The sequence below is a fragment of the Oncorhynchus nerka genome, linkage group LG11 (genome assembly GCF_034236695.1).
Source record: "Oncorhynchus nerka isolate Pitt River linkage group LG11, Oner_Uvic_2.0, whole genome shotgun sequence".
NCBI lineage: Eukaryota > Metazoa > Chordata > Actinopteri > Salmoniformes > Salmonidae > Oncorhynchus > Oncorhynchus nerka.
The window spans coordinates 47,247,235-47,273,693 of NC_088406.1; the positions used below are offsets into that span (position 1 = coordinate 47,247,235).

At 41.6% G+C, this 26,459-nt stretch overlaps 1 protein-coding gene across 1 annotated transcript; it reads left to right on the forward strand.

Annotated features, from left to right (window-relative positions):
• Nucleotides 1–744: 744 nt before the first annotated feature.
• LOC115137012 (kunitz-type protease inhibitor 2-like) lies at nt 745–26,042 on the forward strand. The gene is made up of 7 exons (XM_029672986.2): nt 745–1,353; nt 18,999–19,067; nt 19,269–19,430; nt 19,557–19,637; nt 19,853–20,023; nt 22,354–22,395; nt 24,921–26,042. Exons 1-7 carry the CDS (start codon nt 945–947, stop codon nt 25,145–25,147), a joined length of 1,161 nt encoding a protein of 386 aa, XP_029528846.2. The 5' UTR covers nt 745–944; the 3' UTR covers nt 25,148–26,042.
• The last annotated feature ends 417 nt before the right edge of the window (nt 26,043–26,459 follow it).

The following is a 26,459-nucleotide window of genomic DNA, read 5'->3' on the forward strand; positions in this document are numbered from 1 at the left end:
AGTATCTGTATTAGTCTACGACAACAACAAAATAACTCAACTAGTGATTAGATTGAACGAATCCGAAGGCCTAACAATGGCTAAGTAAATATCTGACACGTCTGAAAGTCACGCAAAAGAACACAGAAGAGGGACATTTTGAAAAAGTTCAACCTGACGTCACGCCCATAAGGACCCTTGGGGCGCTTCAGCAGGACGGAACGGGTTGGAACTTTCAGATAGAAATATGAACAAATAATCCTCTCTAGGTCATTGGGAATCTAGCCTGGTCTCTAGACGTAACATAGTAAATGTCAATCCGGGACACTCAAATTACTATGACTATTTTGTAGCTACTTTGCAACTACTTAGCATGTTAGCTAACCCTTCCCCTAACCTTAATCCTTTTAGCTAACCCTTCCCCTAACCTAACTCATAACCACTGGCCAACATTAGCCAGCTAGCTAACATTAGCCACAACCAATTAGAATTCTTAACATATCACGTTTAGCAAATTCGTAACATATTGTATTTTTTAGAAAATTCATAACATATATCATTTGAATTGTAATACGTAACATATCATACCACATGGATGGTGGAATTCCAAAAATGAATACATAGCTTACGAAACGTAATATGCATGTATTGAATATACGTACAGAATAATACGGAATGCGCTGAGACCAGGTTGAGGAATCACGTTGACTCTATTCACAACATGTATATCTGCAACGTTCGAAAACGTTTGGTGACTGAACGTGGCCTTGTTCATTATTCCGTGGGCGGGGAAAAGAGCACCTCGGCTACGGTGTATTCAAGACAAAGGGAAGTCGCTTCAACAGGGAAGTAGTTTAACTTACTTCTTCTAGCCTAAGAGAAATTGCTACATCGATCAAGAAAAGCTTATTTGGAAGACGATTATTTACCTGGACGAAGGCTTTCACGGAAGAAAAAAAACAACAATGAAACAGGTGTGGAGCTATGGTGTACTGTTCCTACTGCTCGCGGTACTGGTCCGCGGTCAGTTCGACGAAGAGAAACAAGGATGCGCTTGGGATGAGGACACCAACCCCGACCAAGGTCTTGACCCAAAATCCCTTGAAGCTGGAGCCAGACATTTGGCTCACTTGCCGGAGATATCAGATAGCAAGGGTTGTCAGGACGCGTGCTGCGGCAACCAGGACTGTCAGCTCGCTTTGATTGGAACCCCAGCGGATGGAACACCGGAGTGTTTTCTCGTCAGCTGCATGAAAGATGGAAAGGACGTCTGCGTGTTACAGTCCGATACACAGTTCAAGGTCTACCGCAAAAAGACTCAGCCCAAGACTACAAAAGTCGAAGATGTTGTCCCCAGGGAAGTCAACTCAACAGGTATGCATATTGGTCTTTAGGACAATGGAAATTCAGGTGCGTCATTGGCACTTCTAGGGACTGCGTTAGCCAAGTAACGCTAGACTAGCCTAGGTTTTATCAGCCCTTTGCCAATAGCCTTTTTGGGGGGGTGGTGTGGCTTATAAATTAGGGTCATGTGGCAGAGGACCATTCCCCAGCTCTGTCCTGTTTTGCAATCCTTTTTTACCTAAGGAGTCAGTGTAAATTAAGCACTCTATCAATTCAATATGACCTGGACTTTAGTGCCCCAGTCAGTTAAAATGAGAAAATTACTTGTGGACCACCACTCAAGTTTATACACTATTTTCTCTATTTGATTCTTCCAATACACAATAACCTAGTAGCGACCTGTGCTCATTCTTCTGGATTTCATTATCATTATTTCTAGATCGATCAATGGTGCTGTGTTTGCATCTCACATACGCCATGCACTGCTTTGCATACAGTCATAAATTCGTAGCCAGGCCAGGTGCGTTTTACAAACTGGAACAATTAGGAAAGGGGTTTATCTGTGCCCGGGGTATTGACTCCCATTGGAGTATACAGGAAGTAGTTGTGTGTAGCAACTCCACCCAATTTCTCTGGCATGCACACTTACTTCCTGATAGGTGAGCTTTCATGGGGACTGATGTTGCTTTCAAGACAACGGGAAACTCTGAAAACGAGGTCAAATTATGACGAAATTCGAAGCTCTAGTCTAGAAAGAGGCCCAAGTTCCCGAGTTGGATGAGCGTGAAACGATTTTTTCCCCCCGTCGGAGCTCGTTTTTTCCGAGTTCCCAGTTGTCTAAAACGCTCGGAAGTCGGAGATTTCAGAGTTCCCACTTCGCAGTTGCTTTGAACGCCGTAAGAGACTGGGCCAACCAGTCAACCAGGTGCACAACAGAATTGATTTGTGTAATCGGATGGAATGTTTTTCTGACGTGTAATAAAGTCGTGCTGAATGCAAATAATGTCCCAGAATACACATGTCTATAGTAATGTGTGCCAGGACACACAAACATGCCTACAATACACGTTGTCTCTCATTTGAAATGCTATGAACCACGTTGGGGTTTCGACTGTCCTATGACCCTGCTCCATAGGTGTGGAGAGACTCGGGTGTCAGCTCTTTTTGTCCTGTTTTGTTTTTCCATTCCAGCTCTCATGGTTTCACTCGGTATGTAAATCATAGGTAAATAAAAGCTTGAGAGACCTACAGTAGACCTACTAACTCCCATCCTAGAAAAGGGGATTTTTCTTTGGGAGATGGGCCCTCATCGTACATTTTTATTTACACTTATATTATTTTGTATTGGTGTTAATCACATTTTCAGCTTGACTGAGGAAGTTCACGATTTTACTAGTCTTTGATTATAAAAATGGCACATTTTTTAAGCATGTAATTTAGGGCGACAAATGCAATGTTTCCTTGTGAATTGAGCTGATCATCGTGACCAGCTTCAGTGTTAAACAATGGTCGGCTCTTTCCTCTTTACACAGATACGTGCCGCATGCCCATGGTAGTGGGTTCATCCCATACAACTCTATGCACAATGACGACGACTGAACTATTTACACAGTAAATTTAAACATTTTAAAAAACATTTACTGGGAATAACTGTGCAGATGCAAAGTTTTGTAACGAGGGCTCTTTTACTGTAATTCTGTTGTCCAACTTTGCATCTGCACAGTTTTTCCCAGTAAATTGTTTTTTAAATGTTTAATTTACTGCGTAAATTGTTCAAAGTCATCGTTGTGCATAGTTTGAAGTCAATGGTTTTCCATTTTTTTAAAGTGAAAAATATGAGTCAGTGTAAATCTGTCACTGTGGAAGTGCCCTGGTTTAAAAGACATGCCATGTTAGGGTTAAGTATGTTTTCTTGGTAATTTTCTCTACATCTTACATTTTCCCCCTGCCCCAACTTGTGTATTGTTGATCATTATTTAATGTGCATTTAATCTCCCAAAGTCTTAACTCCTAAACTGGATTTGGCAGTAGGTGTTTTGTTTCAACTCAAACTGCCAAAACACAGAATGATTTTGTCAACACCTTTTTCAGCAGGTTTAACTAACTCTACTGCTTAGTGAATTCCCTTTTTCACAGCAATCGGTAGTGGTTCTATTGTTGCTGCTTTGCTGTAGGGCAGGGATGGGCAACTTTGATGGGGGTGGGGGCCCAAAAAAAATCGGAACTCATCGGCTAGTTGAGGGACTGTCAGTGACTGACATAACAATAGAAAAACTGCTGATGCACAACCAAATTTCGATAGTGCATCTTGTGTATTCTACACTGAACAAAAATATAAATGCAACGTGTAAAGTGTTGGTTTCATGAGCTGAAATAAAATATCCCAGAAATGTTACATTTCTCATTTTGTACACTATTTTCTTTACATCCCTGTTAGTGAGCATTTCTCCTCTGCCAAGATAATCCATCCACCTGACAGGTGTGGCATATCAGGAAGCTGTTTAAACGGCATGGTTATTACACAGGTGCGCCTTGTGCTGTGGACAAAAAAAAAGACACAGTTTTATCATACAACACAATGCCACAGATGTCTCAGATTGTATGGCGAGCGGTTTACTGATGTCAACATTGTGAACAGAGTGCCCCGTGGTGGTGGGGTTACGGTATGGGCAGGCATAAGCTACAGACAACGAACACAATAGGATCTGTACACAGTTCCTGGAAGCTAAAAAAAATGCCCCAGTTCTTCCATGGCCTGCATACTCACTAGACATGTCTAGACATGCATGCTCTGGATTCGACCATATTAATGACCAAAGGCTCATATTTCTGTGTGTTCTTATGTTATAATTAAGTCTATGATTTGATATTTGATAGAGCAGTCTGACTTAGCGATGGTAGGCAGCAGCAGGCTCGTAAGCATTCATTCAAACAGCACTTTCGTGCATTTTGCCAGTAGCTCTTCACTGTGCTTCAAGCATTGCACTGTTTATGACTTCAAGCCTATCAACTCCCGAGATTAGGCTGGTGTAACCGATGTGAAATGGCTAGCTAGTTAGCGGGGTGCGTGCTAATAGCGTTTCAAACGTCAATCGCTCTGAGACTTGGAGTGGTTGTTCCCCTTGCTCTGCATGGGTAACGCTGCTTCGAGGGTGACTATTGTCGATGTGTTCCTGGTTTGAGCCCAGGTAGGGGTGAGGTAGAGGGACGGAAGCTATACTGTTACACTGGCAATACTAAAGATCCTATAAGAACATCCAATAGTCAAAGGTATATGAAATAGTCCTATAATAACTACAACCTGAAACTTCTTACCTGGGAATATTGAAGTCTCATGTTAAAATGAACCACCAGCTTTCATATGTTCTCATGTTCTGAGCAAGGAACTTAAACATTAGCTTTTTTACATGACACATATTGCACTTCTACTTTCTTCTCCAACACTTTGTTTTTGCATTATTTAAACCAAATTGAACATGTTTCATTATTTATTTGAGGCTAAATTGATTTTTATTGATGTATTATATTAAGTTAAAATAAGTGTTCATTCAGTATTGTTGTAATTGTCATTATTACAAATAAATACAACTTTTAAAAAATCGGACGAATTAATCGGTATGGGCCTTTTTTGGTCCTCGATATCGGTGTTGAAAAATCATAATCGGTCGACCTCTAGTGTCAAGCTTGTAGCGTCATATCCAAGAAGACTCTAGGTGCTAAAAAGGTGCTTCAACAAAGTAGAGTAAAGGGTCTGAATACTTATGTAATCGTGACGTGTTTTTTTCATTTGTTGAGTTTGAGTTTTCACTTTGTCATTATGTGGTATTGTGTGTAGATTGATAAGGGAAACATTTATTTAATCCATTTCAGAATTAACTGTAACATAACTAAATGTGGAAAAGGGGAAGGAGTCTGAATACTTTCCAAATGCATTGTATCTTGAATCGACCACAAGTCAGGAAAAAAATGTGATTTTACGGCCATATCGCCCAGCCCTATTTAGAGCAGAGCCTTCAGAAAGTATTACATTTTTCGGGGGCTCTAACCAGAATAGAAAGAGTGGGAGGCCCCGGTGCACACTGGTGATTTGCCGGTACCATTTAATGACGCTGCCAGTTGAGGACTTTAGACGTCTGTAGTTCTTCAATTCAAACCACAGGTTCTCAATGGGATTTAAATCCAGAGACTGAGATTGCCATTGCAAAATGTTTATTTTGTGGTCAATTAACAATTTTCACGCGCGCTTGGGGTTATTGTCTTGCTGGAAGATCCACTTGCGGCCAAGCTTCAGTCTACGGGCGGGAGCAACCAGATTTTGGGCTAAAATGTCCTGGTACTAGGTACAGTTCATGATGCCGTTGACCTTAACAATTGACTGGTGGAAGCAAAATACACCCATAACAGCAAAGACCCAACACTATATTTTACAGTAGGTATGGGGTTAATTTTGTCTCATGCATCCTTAAACACTGACCATATCACCGGTTTCAATTCAAGTGCCAATACCGTTTAGCAAACTCCAGGCGTTTACATTTGTTTGGATGACGTGAAAATTATAGCTCTTTGACCATGCACACTGTACTGTGCTGTACTTTGATGTCCAAACTTATTAAAACAGACTACAATTGGTTCAGATTTGGTCGGGTCCAACCATATTTTGTCTTGTTTGGGGGCGGAGCTCATTAAAATAATAGCCAGTGTTTAGAATAAGACCCAAATATGCAAACAAATTGATATTGCAGATTTCTACCTTTTTTGTTTACCCATTTAGGATACGTCACTATGAAGAGAATTACATTCACACCCATAATTATGCATTTCTGTGTAGTACAGCTCAAGGACCCAGGATGAAATTCCGTTACCGTAACTGTGTTAACTTATTTATTGTAGTTCAATAACTAAAAGAGACACTCCATTCTTTCTGCAGACATCTTTGAATCTTGTTTTCAGATCACATACATACATTTTCACTAGAGTTACCCATCTCCTTTCTCACTCTCATCTACTAGTCCAATAGGAATTTGGAAAACACAATGCCAGAAGGCTCACATGACCAAAAGGAACCAGAGGAGAGGTTCATTGGATGTTCGTGGAAGTAAGCCTGAGCTACAATAGACACAACATAGATATGATCAGATATATACACATTAGCTCCAACCGCAAGAGCCTGACCATGAACAGTTTATTATGGTGCGAGACTTTGTAGAGCACGGCTCAAGCCAACCCTTGTGAAAAATGCAGTTAATCTCATCGTATAGAGGTCGCTTAACCGGTTTGGTATAGGGTAAGCTCAAACAATCATAACACTAGCTATGCACATGACACACCCATGACAAACACTACACCTCAAAAGGATGATGTAAAACTAACTAGCTTAGTAGTTGAGACTCATTAAATGGTTCTGATTCAGTTTTATTGTTACAACTGAGCCTTTAAAAATGACCTATGAGTTAATTGACTGCACTTGAAGAAACTTCTTGATATTTTCCAGACTTACTGACCTTCATGTCTTAAAGTAATGATGGACTGTTGTTTCTCTTTGCTTATTTGAGCTGTTCTTGCCGTAATATGGACTTGGTCTTTTACCAAATAGGACCATCTTCTGTATACCACCCCTACCATGTCACAACACAACTGATTGGCTCAAACCCATTAAGAAAAAAAATAATTCCACAAATGAACAAGGCACACCTGTTAATTGAATGCATTCCAGTTGACTACCTCATGAAGGTGGTTGAGAGAATTCCAAGAGTGTGCAAAGCTGTCATCAAGGTAAAGGGTGGCTACTTTGAAGAATCTCAAATCTAAAATAGATTTTGATTTGTTTACCACATGATTCCATATGTGTTATTTCATAGATTTGATGTCTTCACTATTACTCTGCAATGTAGAAAATAGTACAAATAAACAAAAACCCTGGAATGTGTAGGTGTCCAAACATTTGACTGGTATTGTACACAATACCCCATAATTACAAGGTGAGAACAGGTTTAGAAATGTTTGCAAATGTATATAAAAAATCATCAATGCACCGATACTACATTTTTGGCCCAAAAAAACGATACCAATATTTAACATTTTAGCGGCCTTTTAAGCATTCTAGTACAGTTAAATAGTTAACACACACACAGCAGTCTAAGGAAATGCATCTCAGTGCAAGAGGTGTCACTACAGTCCCTGGTTTGAATCCAGGCTGTATCACATCTGGGCATGATTGGGAGTCCCATATGGCTGCGCACAATTGACCCAGCGGGTTTGGCCGTCATTGTAAATAAAATATTGTTCTTAACTGACCTGCCTAGTTAAATAAAAAGGTTACACACACAAAAGTTATTTTGTTTGCATTTACATATGGACCCATTACCAGTAAAACATGATCAAAACCTATTTCTTTCACTTACCTGCTGTGCTGTTTCATTCTCAACCAGGATTTCTATTGAACGCCGTTTGGGTCTTTTGCGTGTCAAAAAGATACACGTCAAATAAGCTTGTTGACCAATCAGGACCTGAATATGACTGCACGTCACATAATTTAACACGTTCATCAATTTTTCACGTATTCATTACACTATCACTCGTATTTCATATGTCACAACGAATCATCTATGCTATGATGCTGGTAAAGTTGTCTCATGCACCTACAGTGCTGGTCATTAAAAAAAAAGCTTGCCAGCTCATGGATGCAAACAATCTGTTTAGGTAGCTATTGTTAGCTAGCTAACTATATAGCTAGGTGTCATCTAAAATAACCCTAATTTATAAAACAGTTCTTATTTGATTAATGGTGGTCGGACCCATCTATTTGAAGCTAGCCACAATAAGAATTAGCCCCAATAGTGGAGTTTGCGGTTAGCCTTCGAAATAAAAGTATGTCATTAACAGTGATGCAAATCAATACAAATAGTAGAATTATGTCATAATTGAATAGATCATGTTAAACGAGGTTGGAATGTTGTTGTTGTAAAAATCAACAAATGACAATTTGTTAATTTGACCAAACTCTGTTGAAATCACACTGGATTTATTATACTCTAGAATTGCATTGTGGGCATACTTACTTCACTGTACAGCCTTACCTACAGTATGGATTGTGGATCAATGACATGGGGTATCAGTCTACTCTGACACCCAGAGAACATTAGCGCAGTAGCTCTTATTGCGGGACTCTGAAACAACTGAATTGAGCCACATTTATTGTCAACCTATGTGTATTTAACACTATTCCTGAGGAAAACAATACTGCATGGGTTTTTGAGTCTGATTACTCTGAGGACGACATTGGAAAAAAATATAGTGTTTATTTTATTTTTACAGGGACAGTGCACATTAATCAACGTTTCAGTAAAAGTGCCGGTTTTAGCCAGCCGGCTAATTTTCAGCCGCAGTCCCTGGGCAGGTTATTAAAAACAATTACAATATAGACAATCATTGAGCAGTGAGCACACGCAGAGCAACAGGACAAGCAAGACGTAGCATACAGACAGAGCAACATAGGACAAGCAAGACGTAGCATACAGACAGAGCAACATAGGACAAGCAAGACGTAGCATACAGACAGAGCAACATAGGACAAGCAAGACGTAGCATACAGACAGAGCAACAGAACAAAAAGCAGCAAGACAACATGGAAAGCGGCAATACACAGCGAGGGATTATGTTCACAAATCTGATTGACCTTTAGCCATGTCTTCATGCATTTTGTGAAAGTGTGATATGTGGTGCAGTTATGTGTGTCTGATGGCAGTGTATTCCAGACATGGGAAGCTCTCACAGAGAAAATGGATTTACTAAAGGTGCTTTTCCTTAAGGGAACTATACAGCCACCTCTCATGGCAGACCTTGTGGATCTGCTGACATATGTTTGGGTTTTCTGTTTAACAAAAATACTGATTGGAGGGGGAGCCAGGCCATTTAGGATCTTGAATACAAGACATGCGTCGGTGTATTGCACAAGATTTTCTCAATTCAGAAGCTCATGCTTTTTGAGGATGTAACTGTGATTATGGCTATTGGTGCTTCCTATCAAGCACTTTGAGAGCCTGTTTGTAGACAGACTGAATAGGTTTTAATGTTGTACAGCAAGCTTGGGCCCAACTAGTCAAGCAGTATGTTAAGTGGGGGAGTATCATAGATTTTAAGTAGAGTTTTGCTACCTCTGTAGTCAAACAATTTCGTATAAATCGGAAATTAGCTAGGTTGAATTTGGTTATTTGAATTCACTTTTTCACATGCTTTTTAAAAGCCAGTTTGGAATCAAGTATGATGCCAAGGTACTTAAAATCAGATACCACCTGGAGCTTCTCCCCTGCTACTGATCCAGATGTCTATGTATCATCTGTTGCCCTCTTTGTGAAGAACATGCAAACAGTTTTTTTCACATTGAGATGCAAACATGAGTCACTGAGCCACATTGTAACCTGGACCATTACAATAGTGAGTTCTTGTGCAGCTTGTTGTTTGCTCTTTGCATGCACATATCACTGTATCATCTGCATGCATTTGAACTTCAGACCCAGTACAGACAGAAGGCAGATCATTAATGCACAGGCTGAACAGGAGGGGCCCCAGTATTGACCCTTGGGGCACGCCAACATCATAGCTAAGAGTGGGCGACAGCTCATTGCTCACTCTGACACAATGAGTTCTGCCTTCAAGGCCTTGATGAATGAAATCCTACATCGGGGGGAAAAGTTGAACTTGGACAATTTTGTGATGAGAATCTCATGATTTAACAGTATCAAAAGCCTTCCTTAGGTCCAGAAACACAGCCCCAACAACGCCCTCTTTGTCCATCTTGGACTTCACATTTTCCAGAAGAAAGCAGTTGGCCGTTTCTGTGGAGTGTTTCGCTCTGAAGCCAAACTGCATGGAGTGTAATGTGAAGGGGCTGTTGAGGTGGGCAATCCGTTGTTCTGCTACACACTTTTCAACAACCTTTGACACCACAGGTAGTATATTAATGGGCCTGTAGTTACTCACGTCAGCAGGGTCGCCTGATTTAAAGATGGCCGTTATTATGGCCGACTTCCCTACCCTTGGAAACATCCTGAGACCAATAGATGTGTTGGTGACCTTAGTAATGGGGCCAATGAGTGACTCTTTGTAGTTTTTACTGTCACCTTATTTCTCAACATGGTAAACCTACGTCTGTAATGCTCTAATTTGGATCTTAGGGCTATTTTTAGAGCATAATATCGTTCTTTCATCAATTTCCAGATTTCTCCATTTAGCCAAGGAAGAGTGCTCTCTTGGCCAGGTCTGGATTTGATTTCCTTTAGGAAACCATTTATTGTAGTCTGGATTGTGGATAGAAAAACTTGACTATCAGCTTCCACGTCTGTATAGGACGAGATCATTCCAGTTAATTCCCTTAATTGCGTTTTCAAAGTAGTTTAATTCACTCTTAGATATTCTTAGTTGATCCGGCTTTCGAGCAGGTTAAACCTGCTCTTAGACAGCTTTCTGGCTATAAGTGTCAGATTATGATCAGATAGCCCAGTAACCATATTGAAGGATTTAGTCACTCTCTCTGGTTTATTACTGAACACCAAATCAATCTGTGTTTTAGAGCAACAAGTCACCCTGGTTGGCCCTTTAACTAGCTGTGTAAGGTCAAAAGGTATTAGTGATTCGTTTGAGGGTTTTCCGACAAGACTTGTCTTCATAATTCATGTTAAAATCTCCCATTTAAGATTACCTCTTTCCCAAAATCACATTCCCTAAGCATGTTATTAAACTGATCAAAAAACACACTTTTGGTGGAAGGTGGCCTATACATTCCAATAAGGGTAAAAGACATTTGGGGAGACAGTGTAACGTTCAGGTCAATACATTCTAGTTCATTATCACATGACCACTCAATTTGTTTACATCGGAGATGTTCTTTAATGTAAATCATCACACCCCCTCCTCTTCCTTCAATCCTGTCTCTCCTGAAGACATTGTAGCCAGGCACAATTACAGCAGCATATGGAGAGGTTTTATGGAGCCATGTCTCCAGAGGAAGTCAAGGTTGGCGTCTTTGAGTGGATGTTGAATTTGATCACTTTTTGGAAGGACACCACGAATGTTCAAGTGCCTCCCCCCCCTAGTAGTCCCTTGGGCTTAGCTCGTGGGTCCCAGATGACTCGAGAGTGATTGACACATTGAAAGAAGTAAAATTTTCTGACTGCTGGGTTTAGGCCGTTTTGATTAGGGGCAGTTCGGTAGCGCAATTAACATTCCCTCCCGCCTGCACTGGATGCGGAGAACTAATTAAAAAACAGCGTGTGTACCAAATGCAGAGTCAGGGATCGCATATAGCGACTTGGGTATGTTTGAAGAGTCAAAATCTATCCGATGCCGGGTGAATTGAGAGAAACCATGGGACCATAGCACTCACCCACTTCCACAGCAGCGACGATCAGTGGACGAGGCCATCCACTGCCTTCCACTCCGGTGAGTATCGCTGGCTCGGTGATGTTAGGCCCAGGATTGAGTTGCGCATCCCCAGAGAGCAGGAGGGTAGTGAACAGGTAGTTTTAACAGTTTCCGATAAATGTTGGACTTGTGTTTGTTACACCTAAGCGGTTCAGTGGAATAGGGAGCGAGGTAGACTTGGTCATTATTCAGAACATTATGGTGTGCTGTGTACTGTCCGCTCCCGTGGAACGGTGAACCAATGTGTTTGGTGTTGATATTCTCCGGCAGTAGATTTGTGTCATCCCAGCAAGGACACCGTCTTGCGTATACTGTTACCCCATTTCATTGACCCCCAATCCTTAGGTAAATCTGTGCAGTGCAATATGAATGTCAATACACACATTAGACTGACTGGGGAGGTGATTTCACACAGTCACAGTACCCGCGATAACAGCTACAACGCTAATATTTGCGTCAACTCTTCACAGTTGTGTTCTGTGGGTGTCACTGAGTAAACTAATAGCCCATTTCATTGCTTCACATTCCAACCTTGTTTACCATTATCTAGTCTAAATAAGGTATGTTTCCACCAATTGTAACCATCTGCATTACTTTCAAATAGGCACTTTTATTTTGAAGGCAAATGGCAAATTGTTAGCTATTGTTAGCTAGATTACTTGTTGGTTATTACTGCATTGTCGGAACTAGAAGCACAAGCATTTCGCTACACTCGCACTAACATCTCCTAACCATGTGTATGTGACAAATAAAATTTGATTTGATTTGAAATTCCACTATTGTGCCTAATCTTTATTGTGGCTAGCTTCACAACACATAACACGGTCCGGTTGAGCTTCACTAGCCAGATGAAGCTAGCTGGCTGCTTATAACGTTAGCTTTGGGCAACCGGGTTAAGTAGCTAGCTAGCTATTTATTTTCATGAACTGTAGTTCAATTTCAATAGGCGAACAACAAATCATTGCTAAGAATAACGAAAATGACTGCAGTTTCTACTGGTCATTGTTTTCAGGCTGGTTGTGTTGGTGCTAGCTAGGTACCAAGCTAAAGCTAGCTAGCTACCCCAGAAGTTGTGGTCGAACAAATAATGCTTTATTACCAACGCGGTATTGTAAACACATTGTTCGTGGCTGATAGTAGTGGTGGCAGTTGGATTGCAGGTTCAAATTCAGAACACACAACATTCTATAATAGAACTGTTATTTGACATGTCAAATTAAAAGCTTATTTAATGTGTCAATAGTGTTATTGTCAAATAGTGTTATTTGACGTGTATCTATCTTTTGTGACACGCAGACCCAAAAGGCGTTACATTGTATGTCGTGAAGCTAATAGTGACGCTATTACTGTGTTAACTCCGGTAGGGCAACATCTGAAAAATAGCGCCCTTGGTAGCGTGTACTGGTGCGACCAGTCACGAACGGCAACATCACCCACGACAACGGTTGATTGTCAAGGGTAATGAATTCCATCATCTTGGTGTTAATGGATTTTGCCTTTTGAGTTGTCTCGCTGAAATGTTCTTACTCTTTCAAATGACTGCTCGACTTGTTGACTGCTTGATTCAGACATTGTGGGCTATGTTAGGAATGCTGTTTTGCACGTATAGTGCTGTATTTTTCGTGCCGTTATTACGTCATGTACCTACGTTATATAGATATGGATGTCAGCTTTGACATCGGTTTTGCTCATCTGCATTAAAGTAGACGTTGGGCAGATACAGATGTACGCATTTTCACCTAATATTGTCCGATTCCGATGTGGTCACCGATATATTGTGCATCCCTAATTCAGACCCTTTGCTTTGAGACTCAAGATTGAGCTCAGGTGCATCCGGTTTCCATCGATCATCCTTGAGATGTTTCTACAACTTGGAGTCCAGTCCACCTGTGGTAAATTCCAATTGATTGGACATGATTTGGAAAGGCGTATGTATTTATTCATAGGTCGACCGATTTTATTTTTTTCAACCCCGATACCGATTATTGGAGGACCAGAAAAAAGCTGATGCCGATTATTGGAGGACCAGAAAAAAGCTGATACCGATTATTGGAGGACCAGAAAAAAGCTGATACCGATTATTGGAGGACCAGAAAAAAGCTGATGCCGATTATTGGAGGACCAGAAAAAAGCTGATGCCGATTATTGGAGGACCAGAAAAAAGCTGATGCCGATTATTGGAGGACCAGAAAAAAGCTGATGCCGATTATTGGAGGACCAGAAAAAAGCTGATGCCGATTATTGGAGGACCAGAAAAAAGCTGATGCCGATTATTGGAGGACCAGAAAAAAGCTGATGCCGATTATTGGAGGACCAGAAAAAAGCTGATGCCGATTATTGGAGGACCAGAAAAAAGCTGATGCCGATTATTGGAGGACCAGAAAAAGCTGATGCCGATTATTGGAGGACCAGAAAAAGCTGATGCCGATTATTGAGGACCAGAAAAAAGCTGATGCCGATTATTGGAGGACCAGAAAAAGCTGATGCCGATTATTGGAGGACCAGAAAAAAGCTGATGCCGATTATTGGAGGACCAGAAAAAAGCTGATGCCGATTATTGGAGGACCAGAAAAAAGCTGATGCCGATTATTGGAGGACCAGAAAAAAGCTGATGCCGATTTATTTTAATACATTTAAAAAAAAAAAAAGTACAATACTGAATGAACACTTATTTTAACTTCATATACTACATCAATAAAATCAATTTAGCCTCAAATAAATAATGAAACATGTTCAATTTGGTTTAAATAATGCAAAGACAAAGTGTTGAAGAAAGTAAAAGTGCAATATGTGCCATGTAAAAAAGCGAATGTTTAAGTTCCTTGCTCAGAACACGAGAACATATGAAAGCTGGTGGTTCCTTTTAACATGAGACTTCAATATTCCCAGGTAAGAAGTTTTAGGTTGTAGTTATTATAGGAATATTTCTCGCTATACCATTTGTATTTCATATACCTTTGACTATTGGATGTTCTTATAGGCACTTTAGTATTGCCAGTGTAACAGTATAGCTTCTGTCCCTCTCCTCGCCCCTACCTGGGCTCGAACCAGGAACACATCAACAACAGCCACCCTCGAAGCAGCGTTACCCATGCAGAGCAAGGGGAACAACCACTCCAAGTCTCAGAGCGAGTGATGTTTGAAACGCTATTAGCGCGCACCCCGCTAACTAGCTAGCCATTTCACATCGGTTACACCAGCCTAATCTCGGGAGTTGATAGGCTTGAAGTCATAAACGGCTCAATGCTTGAAGCACAGCGACGAGCTGCTGGCAAAACGCACGAAAGTGCTGTTTGAAAGAATGCTTACGAGCCTGCTGGTGCCTACCATCGCTCAGTCAGACTGCTCTATCAAATCATAGACTTAGTTATAATAACACACAGAAATACGAGCCTTAGGTCATTAATATGGTCGAATCCGGAAACTATAATCTCGAAAACAAGACGTTTATTCTTTCAGTGAAATACGGAACCGTTCCATATTTTGTCTAACGGGTGGCATCCATAAGTCTAAATATTCCTGTTACATTGCACAACCTTCAATGTTATGTCATAATTACGTAAAATCCTGGCAAATTAGATGGCCCAAACTGTTATATATATATATATATATATATATATATGCATGCATACATACATACTCTGCATGCAATGAACGCAAGAGGAGTGACACAATTTCACCTGGTTAATATTGTCCACTAACCTGGATTTCTTTTAGCAAAATATGCAGGTTTAAAAATATATACTTCTGTGTATTGATTTTAAGAAAGGCATTGATGTTTATGGTTAGGTACAGTCGTGCAACGATTGTGCTTTTTTCGCAAATGCGCTTTTAAATCATCCCCCGTTTGGCGAAGTTGGCTGTCTTTGTTAGGAAGAAATAGTCTTTACAGAGTTTGCAACGAGCCAGGTTATATAAAGGGAACACTTAAACAACACAATGTAACTCCAAGTCAATCACACTTCTGTGAAATCAAACTGTCCACTTAGGAAGCAACACTGATTGACAATACGTTTCACATGCTGTTGTGCAAATGGAATAGACAACAGGTGGAAATTATAGGCAATTAGCAAGACACCCCCAATAAAGGAGTGGTTCTGCAGGTGGTGACCACAGACCAGATCAGTTCCTATGCTTCCTGGCTGATGTTTTGGTCACTTCTGAATGCTGGCGGTGCTTTCACTCTAGTGGTAGCATGAGACTGAGTCTACAACCCACACAAGTGGCTCAGGTAGTGCAGCTCATCCAGGGTGGCACATCAATGCAAGCTGTGGCAAGAAGGTTTGCTGTGTCTGTCAGCGTAGTGTCCAGAGCATGGAGGCGCTACCAGGAGACAGGCCAGTACATCAGGAGACATGGAGGCCGTAGGAGGGCAACAACCCAGCAGCAGGACCGCTACCTCCGCCTTTGTGCAAGGAGGAGCAGAAGGAGCACTGCCAGAGCCCTGCAAAATGACCTCCAGCAGGCCACAAATGTGCATGTGTCTGCTCAAACGGTCAGAAACAGACTCCATGATGTGCTTACAGCCCAACACCGTGCAAGACGTTTGGCATTTGCCAGAGAACACCAAGATTGGCAAATTCGCCACTGGCGCCCTGTGCTCTTCACAGATGAAAGCAGGTTCACACTGAGCACATGTGACAGACGTGACAGAGTCTGGAGACGCCGTGGAGAACGTTCTGCTGCCTGCAACATCCTCCAGCATGACCGGTTTGGCGGTGGGTCAGTCGTGGGGTGGGGTGGCATTTCTTTGGGGGCCGCTCAGCCCTCCATGTGCTCGCCAGAGGTAGCCTGACTGCCATTAGGTACTGAGATGAGATCCTCAGACCCCTTGTGAGACCATATGCTGGTGCGGTTGGCCCTGGGTTCCTCCTAATGCAAGACAATGCTAGACCTCATGTGGCTGGAGTGTGTCAGCAGTTCCTGCAAGAGGAAGGCATTGATGCTATGGACTGGCCCGCCCGTTCCCCAGACCTGAATCCAATTGAGCACATCTGGGACAGCATGTCTCGCTCCATCCACCAACAGACTGTCCAGGAGTTGGGGGATGCTTTAGTCCAGGTCTGGGAGGAGATCCCTCAGGAGACCATCCGCCACCTCATCAGGAGCATGCCCAGGCGTTGTAGGGAGGTCATACAGGCACGTGGAGGCCACACACACTACTGAGCCTCATTTGGACTTGTTTTAAGGACATTACATCAAAGTTGGATCAGCCTGTAGTGTGGTTTTCCACTTTCATTTTGAGTGTCACTCCAAATCCAGACCTCCATGGGTTGATACATTTGATTTCCATTGATAACTTTTGTGTGATTTTGTTATCAGCACATTCAACTATGTAAAGAAAAAATGATTTAATAAGAATATTTCATTCATTCAGATCTAGGATGTGTTATTTTAGTGTTCCCTTTATTTTTTTGAGCAGTGTATATACTTGTGTATTGATTTTAAGAAAGGCATTGATGTTTATGGTTAGGTACACATTGGAGCAACACAATCCTTTTTCGCGCATACGCACCGCATCGATTATTGGCAACACAGGACACGCTAGATAAACTAGTAATATCATCAACCATGTGTAGTTAACTAGTGATTATGATTCATTTGGTTTTTTATAAGATCAGTTTAATGCTAGCTAGCAACTTACCTTGGCTTCTTACTGCATTCGCGTAACAGGCAGGCTCCCCGTGGAGTGCAATGTAAAGCAGGTGGTTAGAGTGTTGGACTAGTTAACTGTAAGGTTGCAAGATTGAATCCCCGAGCTGACAAGGTAAAACTCTGTCATTCTGTCCCTGAACAAGGCAGTTAACCCACCATTCCTAGGCCGTCATTGAAAATATATATATATATAAAATCGGCCAAATCGGTTGTCCAAAAATACCGTTTTCCCATTGTTATAAAAACTTGAAGTCGGCCCTAATTAATCGGCCATTCCGATTAATCGGTCGATCTCTACTTGACACACCTGTATTTGGCGAGTTTGTCCCAGTCTTCTCTGCAGATCCTCTCAAGCTCTGTCAGATTGGATGGGGAGTGTTGCTGCACAGCTATTTCCATGTCTCTCCAGAGATGTTCGATGATGTTCTAGTCCAGGCTCTGGCTGGGCCACTCAAGGACATTCAGAGACTTGTCCCGAAGCCACTCCTGCGTTCTTTGCTATGTGCTTAGGGTCGTTGTCCTGTTGGAAGGTGAACCTTCGCCCCAGTCAGGTCCTGAGTGCTCTGAAGCAGGTTTTCATCAAGGATCTCTCTGTATTTTGTGCTGTTCATCTGTCCCTCGATCCTGACTAGTCTCCCAGTCCCTACCGCTGAAAAACATCCCCGCAGCATGATGCTGCCACCACGCACTTCATTGTAGGGTTCGTGCCAGGTTTCCTCCAGAGGTGAAGCTTGGCATTCAGGCCAAAGAGTTCAATTTGTTTTATCAGACCAGTGATACTTGTTTCTCATGGTCTGAGAGTCTTTAGGTGCTTTTACTGAGGAGTGGCTTTCGTCTGGAAGCCACTTCTGTTTTTTATTTTTAATACATTTGTAAACATTTCTAGACTTGTTTTTCGCTTTGGCCTTGTGTGTGTGTGTGGATTAATGAGGGAAAAATGTAATTGATACATTTTAGAATAAGGCTGTGATGTAGCGTGGAAAAAGTAGAGGGGGCTGAATACTTTCCGAATGCACTGTGTGTGTGCTCTAATTTCAAGTTTATCAAAGTTTCATATCTTCAACTTCTCACATTCAGTTTTCAAATTCAGTTCTCTAAATTCAGATGAAAAACCAGAGACCACATCCTGGTACTTTGACAGCTAGGAAGGATAAGACCAAAAAGACAACATGAGAACAAGTGGACATAAATTAAAATGTGAATAAAAAAATAAAAAAACAGGTTCTTGTGATAGAGGCATTTGGAATATTGTGCAAAACAAACTTATCTCGCCCAGCCCTAACTCCTAGGCATGCTCTGAATCCTGAATATGTGCATTTTGTTACTATGAAGATTAGGTAAATAAATGTGTTGCAAACACACAAACACATTGCATCATTGGTTAATAACAGGGAAGCTGATCTCTGATTCGCTGAGATTATTTTCCTATGCCAACAGTGCGGACCTATTCAAGTACACTGGCTGGGAGGCGTGTGATTAAAAAAAAAAAGTTTTTATTTTTTTACGGCACAAAGGTCAACATACTGTGTCCATGGTGACAGTGTAGTGTGGGATCACTGTAATTCAAACATTTTTTGACTAATGTTAAAATGGGTCCCTAGCTGCCAGTTCTGAGGATCCTGCCAGTTCTAAGGATCTCCTTCCCAAGATGACGTCAGATGACTTTATCGGCAAGTTGTCTATTTCTCTTACTCCTGTTTCTTTTTATTCCTGCTGTCTTCACTTCTCTGTACATTTAAATGAATAACTATCCTAACTGTGTTTAGTGAATGATATGCTCTCTCTCCTTCCTATTCTCTCTTAATCTGTCACTTCCTGTTCTAGTGGTGCTGACCTCCAAACTTTTTTTTCTTCTTCTCCTGTCCAATTAGAGCTGTGCCAGGCCGGTCCAGAAACGGGGCCGTGCCGCGCCTCCCTTCGCCACTACTACTACGACAGCTCCACCGGCGCCTGCCAGCCCTTCACCTACGGCGGCTGCCTTGGCAACAAGAACAACTATGATACCGCCGAGAGGTGCCTCGCCACCTGCACAGGTGCTCTTCAACCTCCCCCTCTCTCACCTCCTCCCATTTATTACCTGACACTACTCACCTCCCAACAGGCCTCCCCACCCAGCAACCCCTCCCTCTCTGACATTGACTTATTTTTCATCTTTCCAGTGACCGTCATCCCTGGCTCTAAGGGAAGGAAAGGGTCTGGTGCAAACACACCTACAGATGACAAGCACATTGAATATAAAGGTAACTGGATAAAGGACATATATTTCTGCAGTATGGCTTTTGGCTAGCTCCTTTATGTTGAGATTCAGTGTAAACCATTCCCCCTGCACGGTGTAGTTGGCTGTTCTGGGATCAGTCTCAAACATGTCCTTCCTGATGCCAGTTGCCTTTTTCACAAGTTGAGGTCATCAGGTTTGAGATCAGTTCTGATTGTCCCCTGCTCCTCTCCTCCACAGATGCTTGCATGGTGGCCTCGGACTCGGGCCCTTGCCGTGCTGCCTTCACTATGTTCTACTTTGACCACAGCACCAGCTCCTGCCAGCATTTCATCTACGGTGGCTGCAAAGGAAACAACAACCGTTACCGCACACTGGACGAATGCATGGCCCGGTGCACTGGAGAGGACGGTAAGGATGGACTGCATTTCAGCGATATAACACATGGGATGATAATATACATTGTGTGGTTATGGGAGTGATTTACGTTAGCTTCAGTCTTCTCACAGAGTTCAAAATCCCCCTTGGAATTTTTCACATTTTGTTGCGTGACAAAGTGATTGGAATGGATTTCGTTGTGAATGTTTTTGTCATGGATCTTCACAAAACACTTCATAATGTCAATGAAAGGAGAATTCGACAAATGTTTACAAATTAATATAAATATTTACCCCTTTGTTTAGGCAAGCCTACATTAGTTCAGGAGTAACATTTGGCTTAACAAATCCCATAATAAGCTACATGGACTCACTCTGTGTGAAATAATAAGGGTAGATATGATGTTGTTTTATGACTAACCCTTCCTCTGTCCCCCATACACACACACAAAGGCCAGGGAGCTTTTCAATAGCTTCATAGAGAAGGGCAGTGATTGGTAGACGGGTAACAATAACAAATGTGATGTCTCTTTAAGCACGGTCAAGTTAATAATTATGCTGTGGAGGATGTTTTAAAGCCACCCAAAGAACCAGTAGTCTTTCCGAACTGAGCTGCAGGATAGGAAGGAAATGTCGCCATGAGACCATTTGGTGATTTTTAAAACCGCTACGATGGCTGTGAAGGAAGACCACTGAGGATGGATCAACAACATTGCAGTTACTCCACGATCGTGCTGAATGATTAGTGCTTTTTGAGGTTGGTTTGAATATTAAAAATAAATAAAACATCAAATTAAACACATTTAATAAATGCACTCTGCATTATGCGGTTGAATTCTGTAACACGGAATAAAACAATTGACAAAAGTCTTATGGTGGTAGTGACCCATGACTGCTTATCACTTATTAACCATCAGTTATACACAACAAATATTTTATTAAAATAGTCGTGTGAATTATTGTTTTATTCGATGACTTTATTTAATTCCAAGTCATCTCTACTCTATAGAGCTGCTGTCTTGACAACGTCACTATTTTAGTAATTCTTCAAAGTAAATAAGCATACTTTCATGACTGCTGAATACCAATACTTTGCGAAGCGACTGCTCTCCATGTATCCTCTCTCGATCTCCACATTCTTGTCTCTTTTACACAGCAGGCGTAAAAGAAACAGACCGGTAACAATGGATTATGGTCATTGTAGTTAGTTTATCACAGAAAACGTGATCATTTTGTAGAACATTGGCCTGTTGAAAACATTGCACAGTTCGCGCCTGATCATATTTATATCTAGAGCAACTGCAGTGCGATAGAGCTCGTTCAGCTTGTAGTCCTAAAACCCGAAAATGAGTTATCTCTGGTTCGTTCAGCCATTCCTATAGGGAAAGATTAAGGTTTAGGGATAAACTCCAAAAATAAGGTCTGAGGTTAACACCGGTTTAGGAGATCTTTATACGTTTTGTTCTATGACATAATATCCATAGGTTAACGTGAGAACTTGAGACAACTTGTTTCCATGCACATCTTTTCATAAAAAAATACTGCGCCAAACATCTTGGTTAATGTAAAATTGCGCGACTAAAATGTCGGCAATGTCAAAATGAATGACAGATTTTTTTTTTTGAGCAGTCTTTGATTTAATTCTGACTTGAGGAAGTGACTACAGTCTCAAAATGGACAAACGGTACTATTGCTGCTTTTTTTCCAAGTTTTTCAAGCAAAGTTCTTTTAAGGACGTATGCAAGCATATCCTTTCGGTTCGGCTAGCTGAGTTTGGCTAAATGGAATTCTAATAATTGAAACGTTCAATTCGTTTTTTTAAAAATACTAAAATAACAGACATATCAGTTAATCACTAGGCACTAAACCACGACAACAGACTGAAAAGAATATAAATATTCCAAAACATGCATTAAAGTAATACTGCAAAAAACAGAAACACAGTTTTTTGCCTGAATACTAAGCCTTATGTTTGGGGAGAATCCAACAGAACACGTCACTGAGTAACTGCCGCCTTATTTTGAAGCACGGTGGTAGCTGCATCATGGTATGAGTATGCTTGACATTGACCGGGGAGCTTTTCAGGATAAAATAAATGGGATGGAGCTTAGCACATGCAAAATCCTAGAGGTCAGTATGCTTTACACCAGACACTGGGAGAGGAATTCACCTTTCCTACTTGGAGACAATGAAATGTGAGCGGCCAATGCCTGCGCTCCCATTCCAACACCAAAATGAATATTCATGGTCTTCAGACTTTCAATAGTCAAGTCAACAAGATGACATTTTGAGGGATGTTCATGTGAGGCAAGGATGAAGTGGATGTAGTGATATTTCTCTTTTCCGATTCCGTCCTTTTCACAGGCGAGCATTGGCAACACAATGGCCGTAACCGCATGACACCAGGTAAGCTAACCTTCCTTATGTTCTAGGCTGGCTGGGAGGTTTAAAGGGTTGTGTTCCACCGGGTGTGATATAGCAGCACTTAACAGTTCTGAATACAACTTCAGGAGAGTCTCTAAAGAGGTTTGGGATCCAACTTCTTTTGGGGGGTGGGGGTGTACTATATGAACTTGGCTTGTGCGAAGTCAGAATGGCTCATAGGAGCAGGAGCCCATCTCCTGTTTCTGCAGCTTGAGGTACAAGTACAACCCCTGGACAGAACGCTAGTCTATCGCAGGGCATTACCACCAATCTATCTCCTTAATGCTGAGTGCCTCCGGTCCCATTTGTACAGTCTTTGGTATGACCCGGCCAACTCCAAACCTTTCAATCTGAGGGTGGACACTAACCACAAGCCACTGAGTTGGTCTCGTTGATCAAATTAGACACTTAGAAACAACACCACGTGATGTGAAACCAAAGAGCGATAATGAACAACCGATACATTCACTGAGAATATACTGTGTAGAAAACCATTAGGAACACCTTTCTTTTGCCTCAATTCGTCAGGGCATGGACTCTACAAGGTGTCAAGTGTTCTACAGGAATGCTGGCCCATGTTGACGCTAATGCTTCTCATAGTTGTCAAGTTGGCTGGTCGGCCTTTGGGACCGTTCTTGATACACAAGGGAAACTGTTGAGCGAGGAAAAACCCAGCAGTGTTTCAGTTCTTGACACTAAAACGGTGCACCTGGCACTTACTACCATACCCTCTTCAAGGCACTTAAATCTTTTGTCTTGCCCATTCAGCCTCTGAATGGCACACACACAAGCCATTTTGCAATTGTCTCGAGGCTTAAAAATCCTTCTTGAACCTGTCTCCTCCCTTTCATCTACACTGATTTTGACGTGGATTTAACGTCCAATAAGGGATCATAGCTTTCACCTAGTCATTGGAAAGTGCTGGTGTTCATAATGTTTTGTATACTCCACTACGTATTTATTTGGACAGTGACGTTACAACTTTTGGATTTGAGATCAAATGTTTCAGCGACAGTACTGACAGAATGTCACCTTTTTGAGGCTATTTTCATACATACAGTGCCTTCGGAAAGTATTCCGATCCCTTGACTTTTTCCAAATTAAATTTTCCAAAATAAATATTTACATAAGTATTCAGACCCTTTGCTATGAGACTCAAAATTGAGCTCAGGTGCATCCTGTTTCCATTGATCATCCATTAGACATTTCTACAACTCCACCTGTGGTAAATTCAATTGATTGGACATGATTTAGAAAGGCACACACCTGTCTATATAAGGTCCCACAGTTGACAGTGCATGTCAGAGCAGAAACCAAGCCATGAGGTCGAAGGAATTGTCCATAGAGCTCTGAGACAGGATTGTGTCGAGGCACAGATCTGATGAAGGTTACCAAAACATTTTCTGCAGCATTTGAAGATCCCTTAGAACAAAGTGGTCTTCATCATTCTTAAACCAAAAAAGTTTGGAACCACCAAGACTTCCTAGAGCTGGCTGCCCGACCAAACTGAGCAATCTGGAGAGAAGGGTGTTGGTCAGGGAAGTGACCAAGAATCCGATGTTCACTCTGACAGCCCCGGAGTTCCTCTGTGGAGATTGGTGTCCTTCTGGAAGGTTCTCCCATCAGGCCTTTATGGTAGAGTGGTCAGACGGAAGCCACTCTTCAGTAAAAGGCAAATGACAGCCTGCAAGATTCTCTATTCTGATGAAACCAAGATTGAACTCTTTGGCCTGAATGCCAATCGTCACGTCTGGAGAAAACCTGGCACAATCCCTATGGTGAAGCATGGTGGTGGCAGCATCTTGCTGTGGGGATGTTTTTCAGTGCAGGGACTGGGAGACTATTCAGGATCGAGGCACAGATGAATGGAGCAAAGTAGAGAGATCCTTAATGAAAACCTGCTCCAGAGCTCCCAGGACCTCAGACTGGTTCACCTTCCAACAGGACAACGACCCTAAGCACTCAGCCAACACAGTGCAGGAGTGGCTTCTGGACAAGTCTCAATGTCCTTGAGAGGCCCAGCCAGAGCCCAGACTTGAAACTGATCGAACATCTCTGGGGAGACTTTAAAATAGCTGTGCAGCAACGCTCCCCATCCTACCTGACAGAGCTTGAGAGGATCTCCCCTAATACAGGTGTGCCAAGCTTGTAGCGTCATACCCAAGAAGACTCGATGCTGTAATCACTGCCAAAGGTGCTTCAACAGAGTACTGAGTAAAGTGATTTTTAAATGTGATATTTTTTTATTCAATTTGTCAAAATACTTATAGCACCTTCAAATGGGAGGACTAGATACATGAAGTGATTTCATTGCTAAATGTTAATACGGGTATTTATGAAAATACCCTCAAATACAGGATCTGTACTATTGCCTCATATGAAACATTTGATCCAAAATCCTGGAGTATAGAGCCAAATTAAAAGTTTTAGCTTCACTGTCCAAATAAATACGTAGGGGAGTGCACTTAATAAATAACTAAATAAATGTGTCCTTCCTTCCCCTCCAGCATTCTTCCTGGTGGCTACCTTGGCAGTAATTTCAGCCCTGATCCTGGTGGGTCTGATCCTCATCACCATCCGGCGCACCAGGCTGCAGCATGACCATCGCCGCCTCAGCGACAAGGAGGACCTGCTCCCCTACGAACAGCTGTCTGAGGAACAGCTGTCTGAGGAACAGCTGTCTGAGGAACAGCTGCCTGAGGAAGAGCTCCCCAAAGTGGCCACCCATCCATAAGGAGGGAGCCCCCCCCCTGCCATGGAGACACTGTCGCCTTACTCCACTGTAACTTTCCATTCTAAATATCACTGACCCAGAATGCCTGCATCTGCTGATTTGTCAAGGGATGTATTCATATACAATGGGAAAGTGTTAATTGTGGCTTTTTGTCCGATTAGCCACTGTACTAATTACTTAGATAAATTGAACACCCGAGAGGTGTTTAGGCCAGGGTGTGACGTTTTAGTGAGTGTTTAGGCCAGGGTGTGATGTTTTAGTGAGTGTTTTAGACTGGGTGTGACGTTTTCAGATCGTAGTGAATTTCTGCTGCTGTCATTTTTACTTTTGTTTATTTAAAAGGCTGAAATGTTGACGGGCAGTCTCCTGGTCACAGATTAAGCCTAATCCTGGAGTAAAACACAACCTCAATGGAGAATCTCCATTTAAAATGCTTTTTAGTCCAGGATTAGGCACATCAATGTGTGTCCAGGGAACCTCACCTGAATGTGGTTTTAAAACCCTTTGTGACCTTTGCTTTAGTTAATGAACAAACTGCTATACTATGCACTCTTTTACCTGTGACAAGTTATTTTGTACGTTGATATTCAGTGGCAAAATTGCCTTTTTAAATCAAAATATAAAGTAAATTTTAATGAATGAATACAAATATATAATGCAACATGTTTTACTTACAATTTAAATCCTAAACGTGACATGGATGACATATATTTTTCACGACTTACACTAATACCAAACACTTATCTCCTCCATATTGAATGTAAATATTCAGTGGCTTTATTGTGGGCTTTGCTGTTCTACTTGTAATTCAGCAGAGGGATGGATGATGTCAACAGTGCCATCCTCTGTATTAACTACTGAATGCATTTAATAAATAAAATATACTGGTACTTTTTTTGTTGATTGCTGAATGTCTCTTTTATAAAGCAAATGCTGTACAAGGCAGTGTAAAGTGCTTCACATGCATAATGACTAAAGCGTAATACATTTATAAATGAAGACACAGTAGACAATTAAAAGTGCCCTAGGTGAAAGGTATGAGCTTTTTCTTCATGTCAACAGTTTGTCAACTCACTCCCATCTGCATGTTTTACTAGAGATTGGAGAGGACAGGGCTGGAGTTTTTCTTACCTCTAGAGGGCAGAAGTGACCATCATGCATACCAGTGGTGGAAAAAGTACCCAACAGTCATACTTGAGTAAAAGTAAAGATACCTTAATTAATAGAAAATTACTCATTTAAAAGTCACCCAGTAAAATACTACTTGAGTTAGTCAAAGTATTTGGGTTTTAAATATACTTAAGTATCAAAT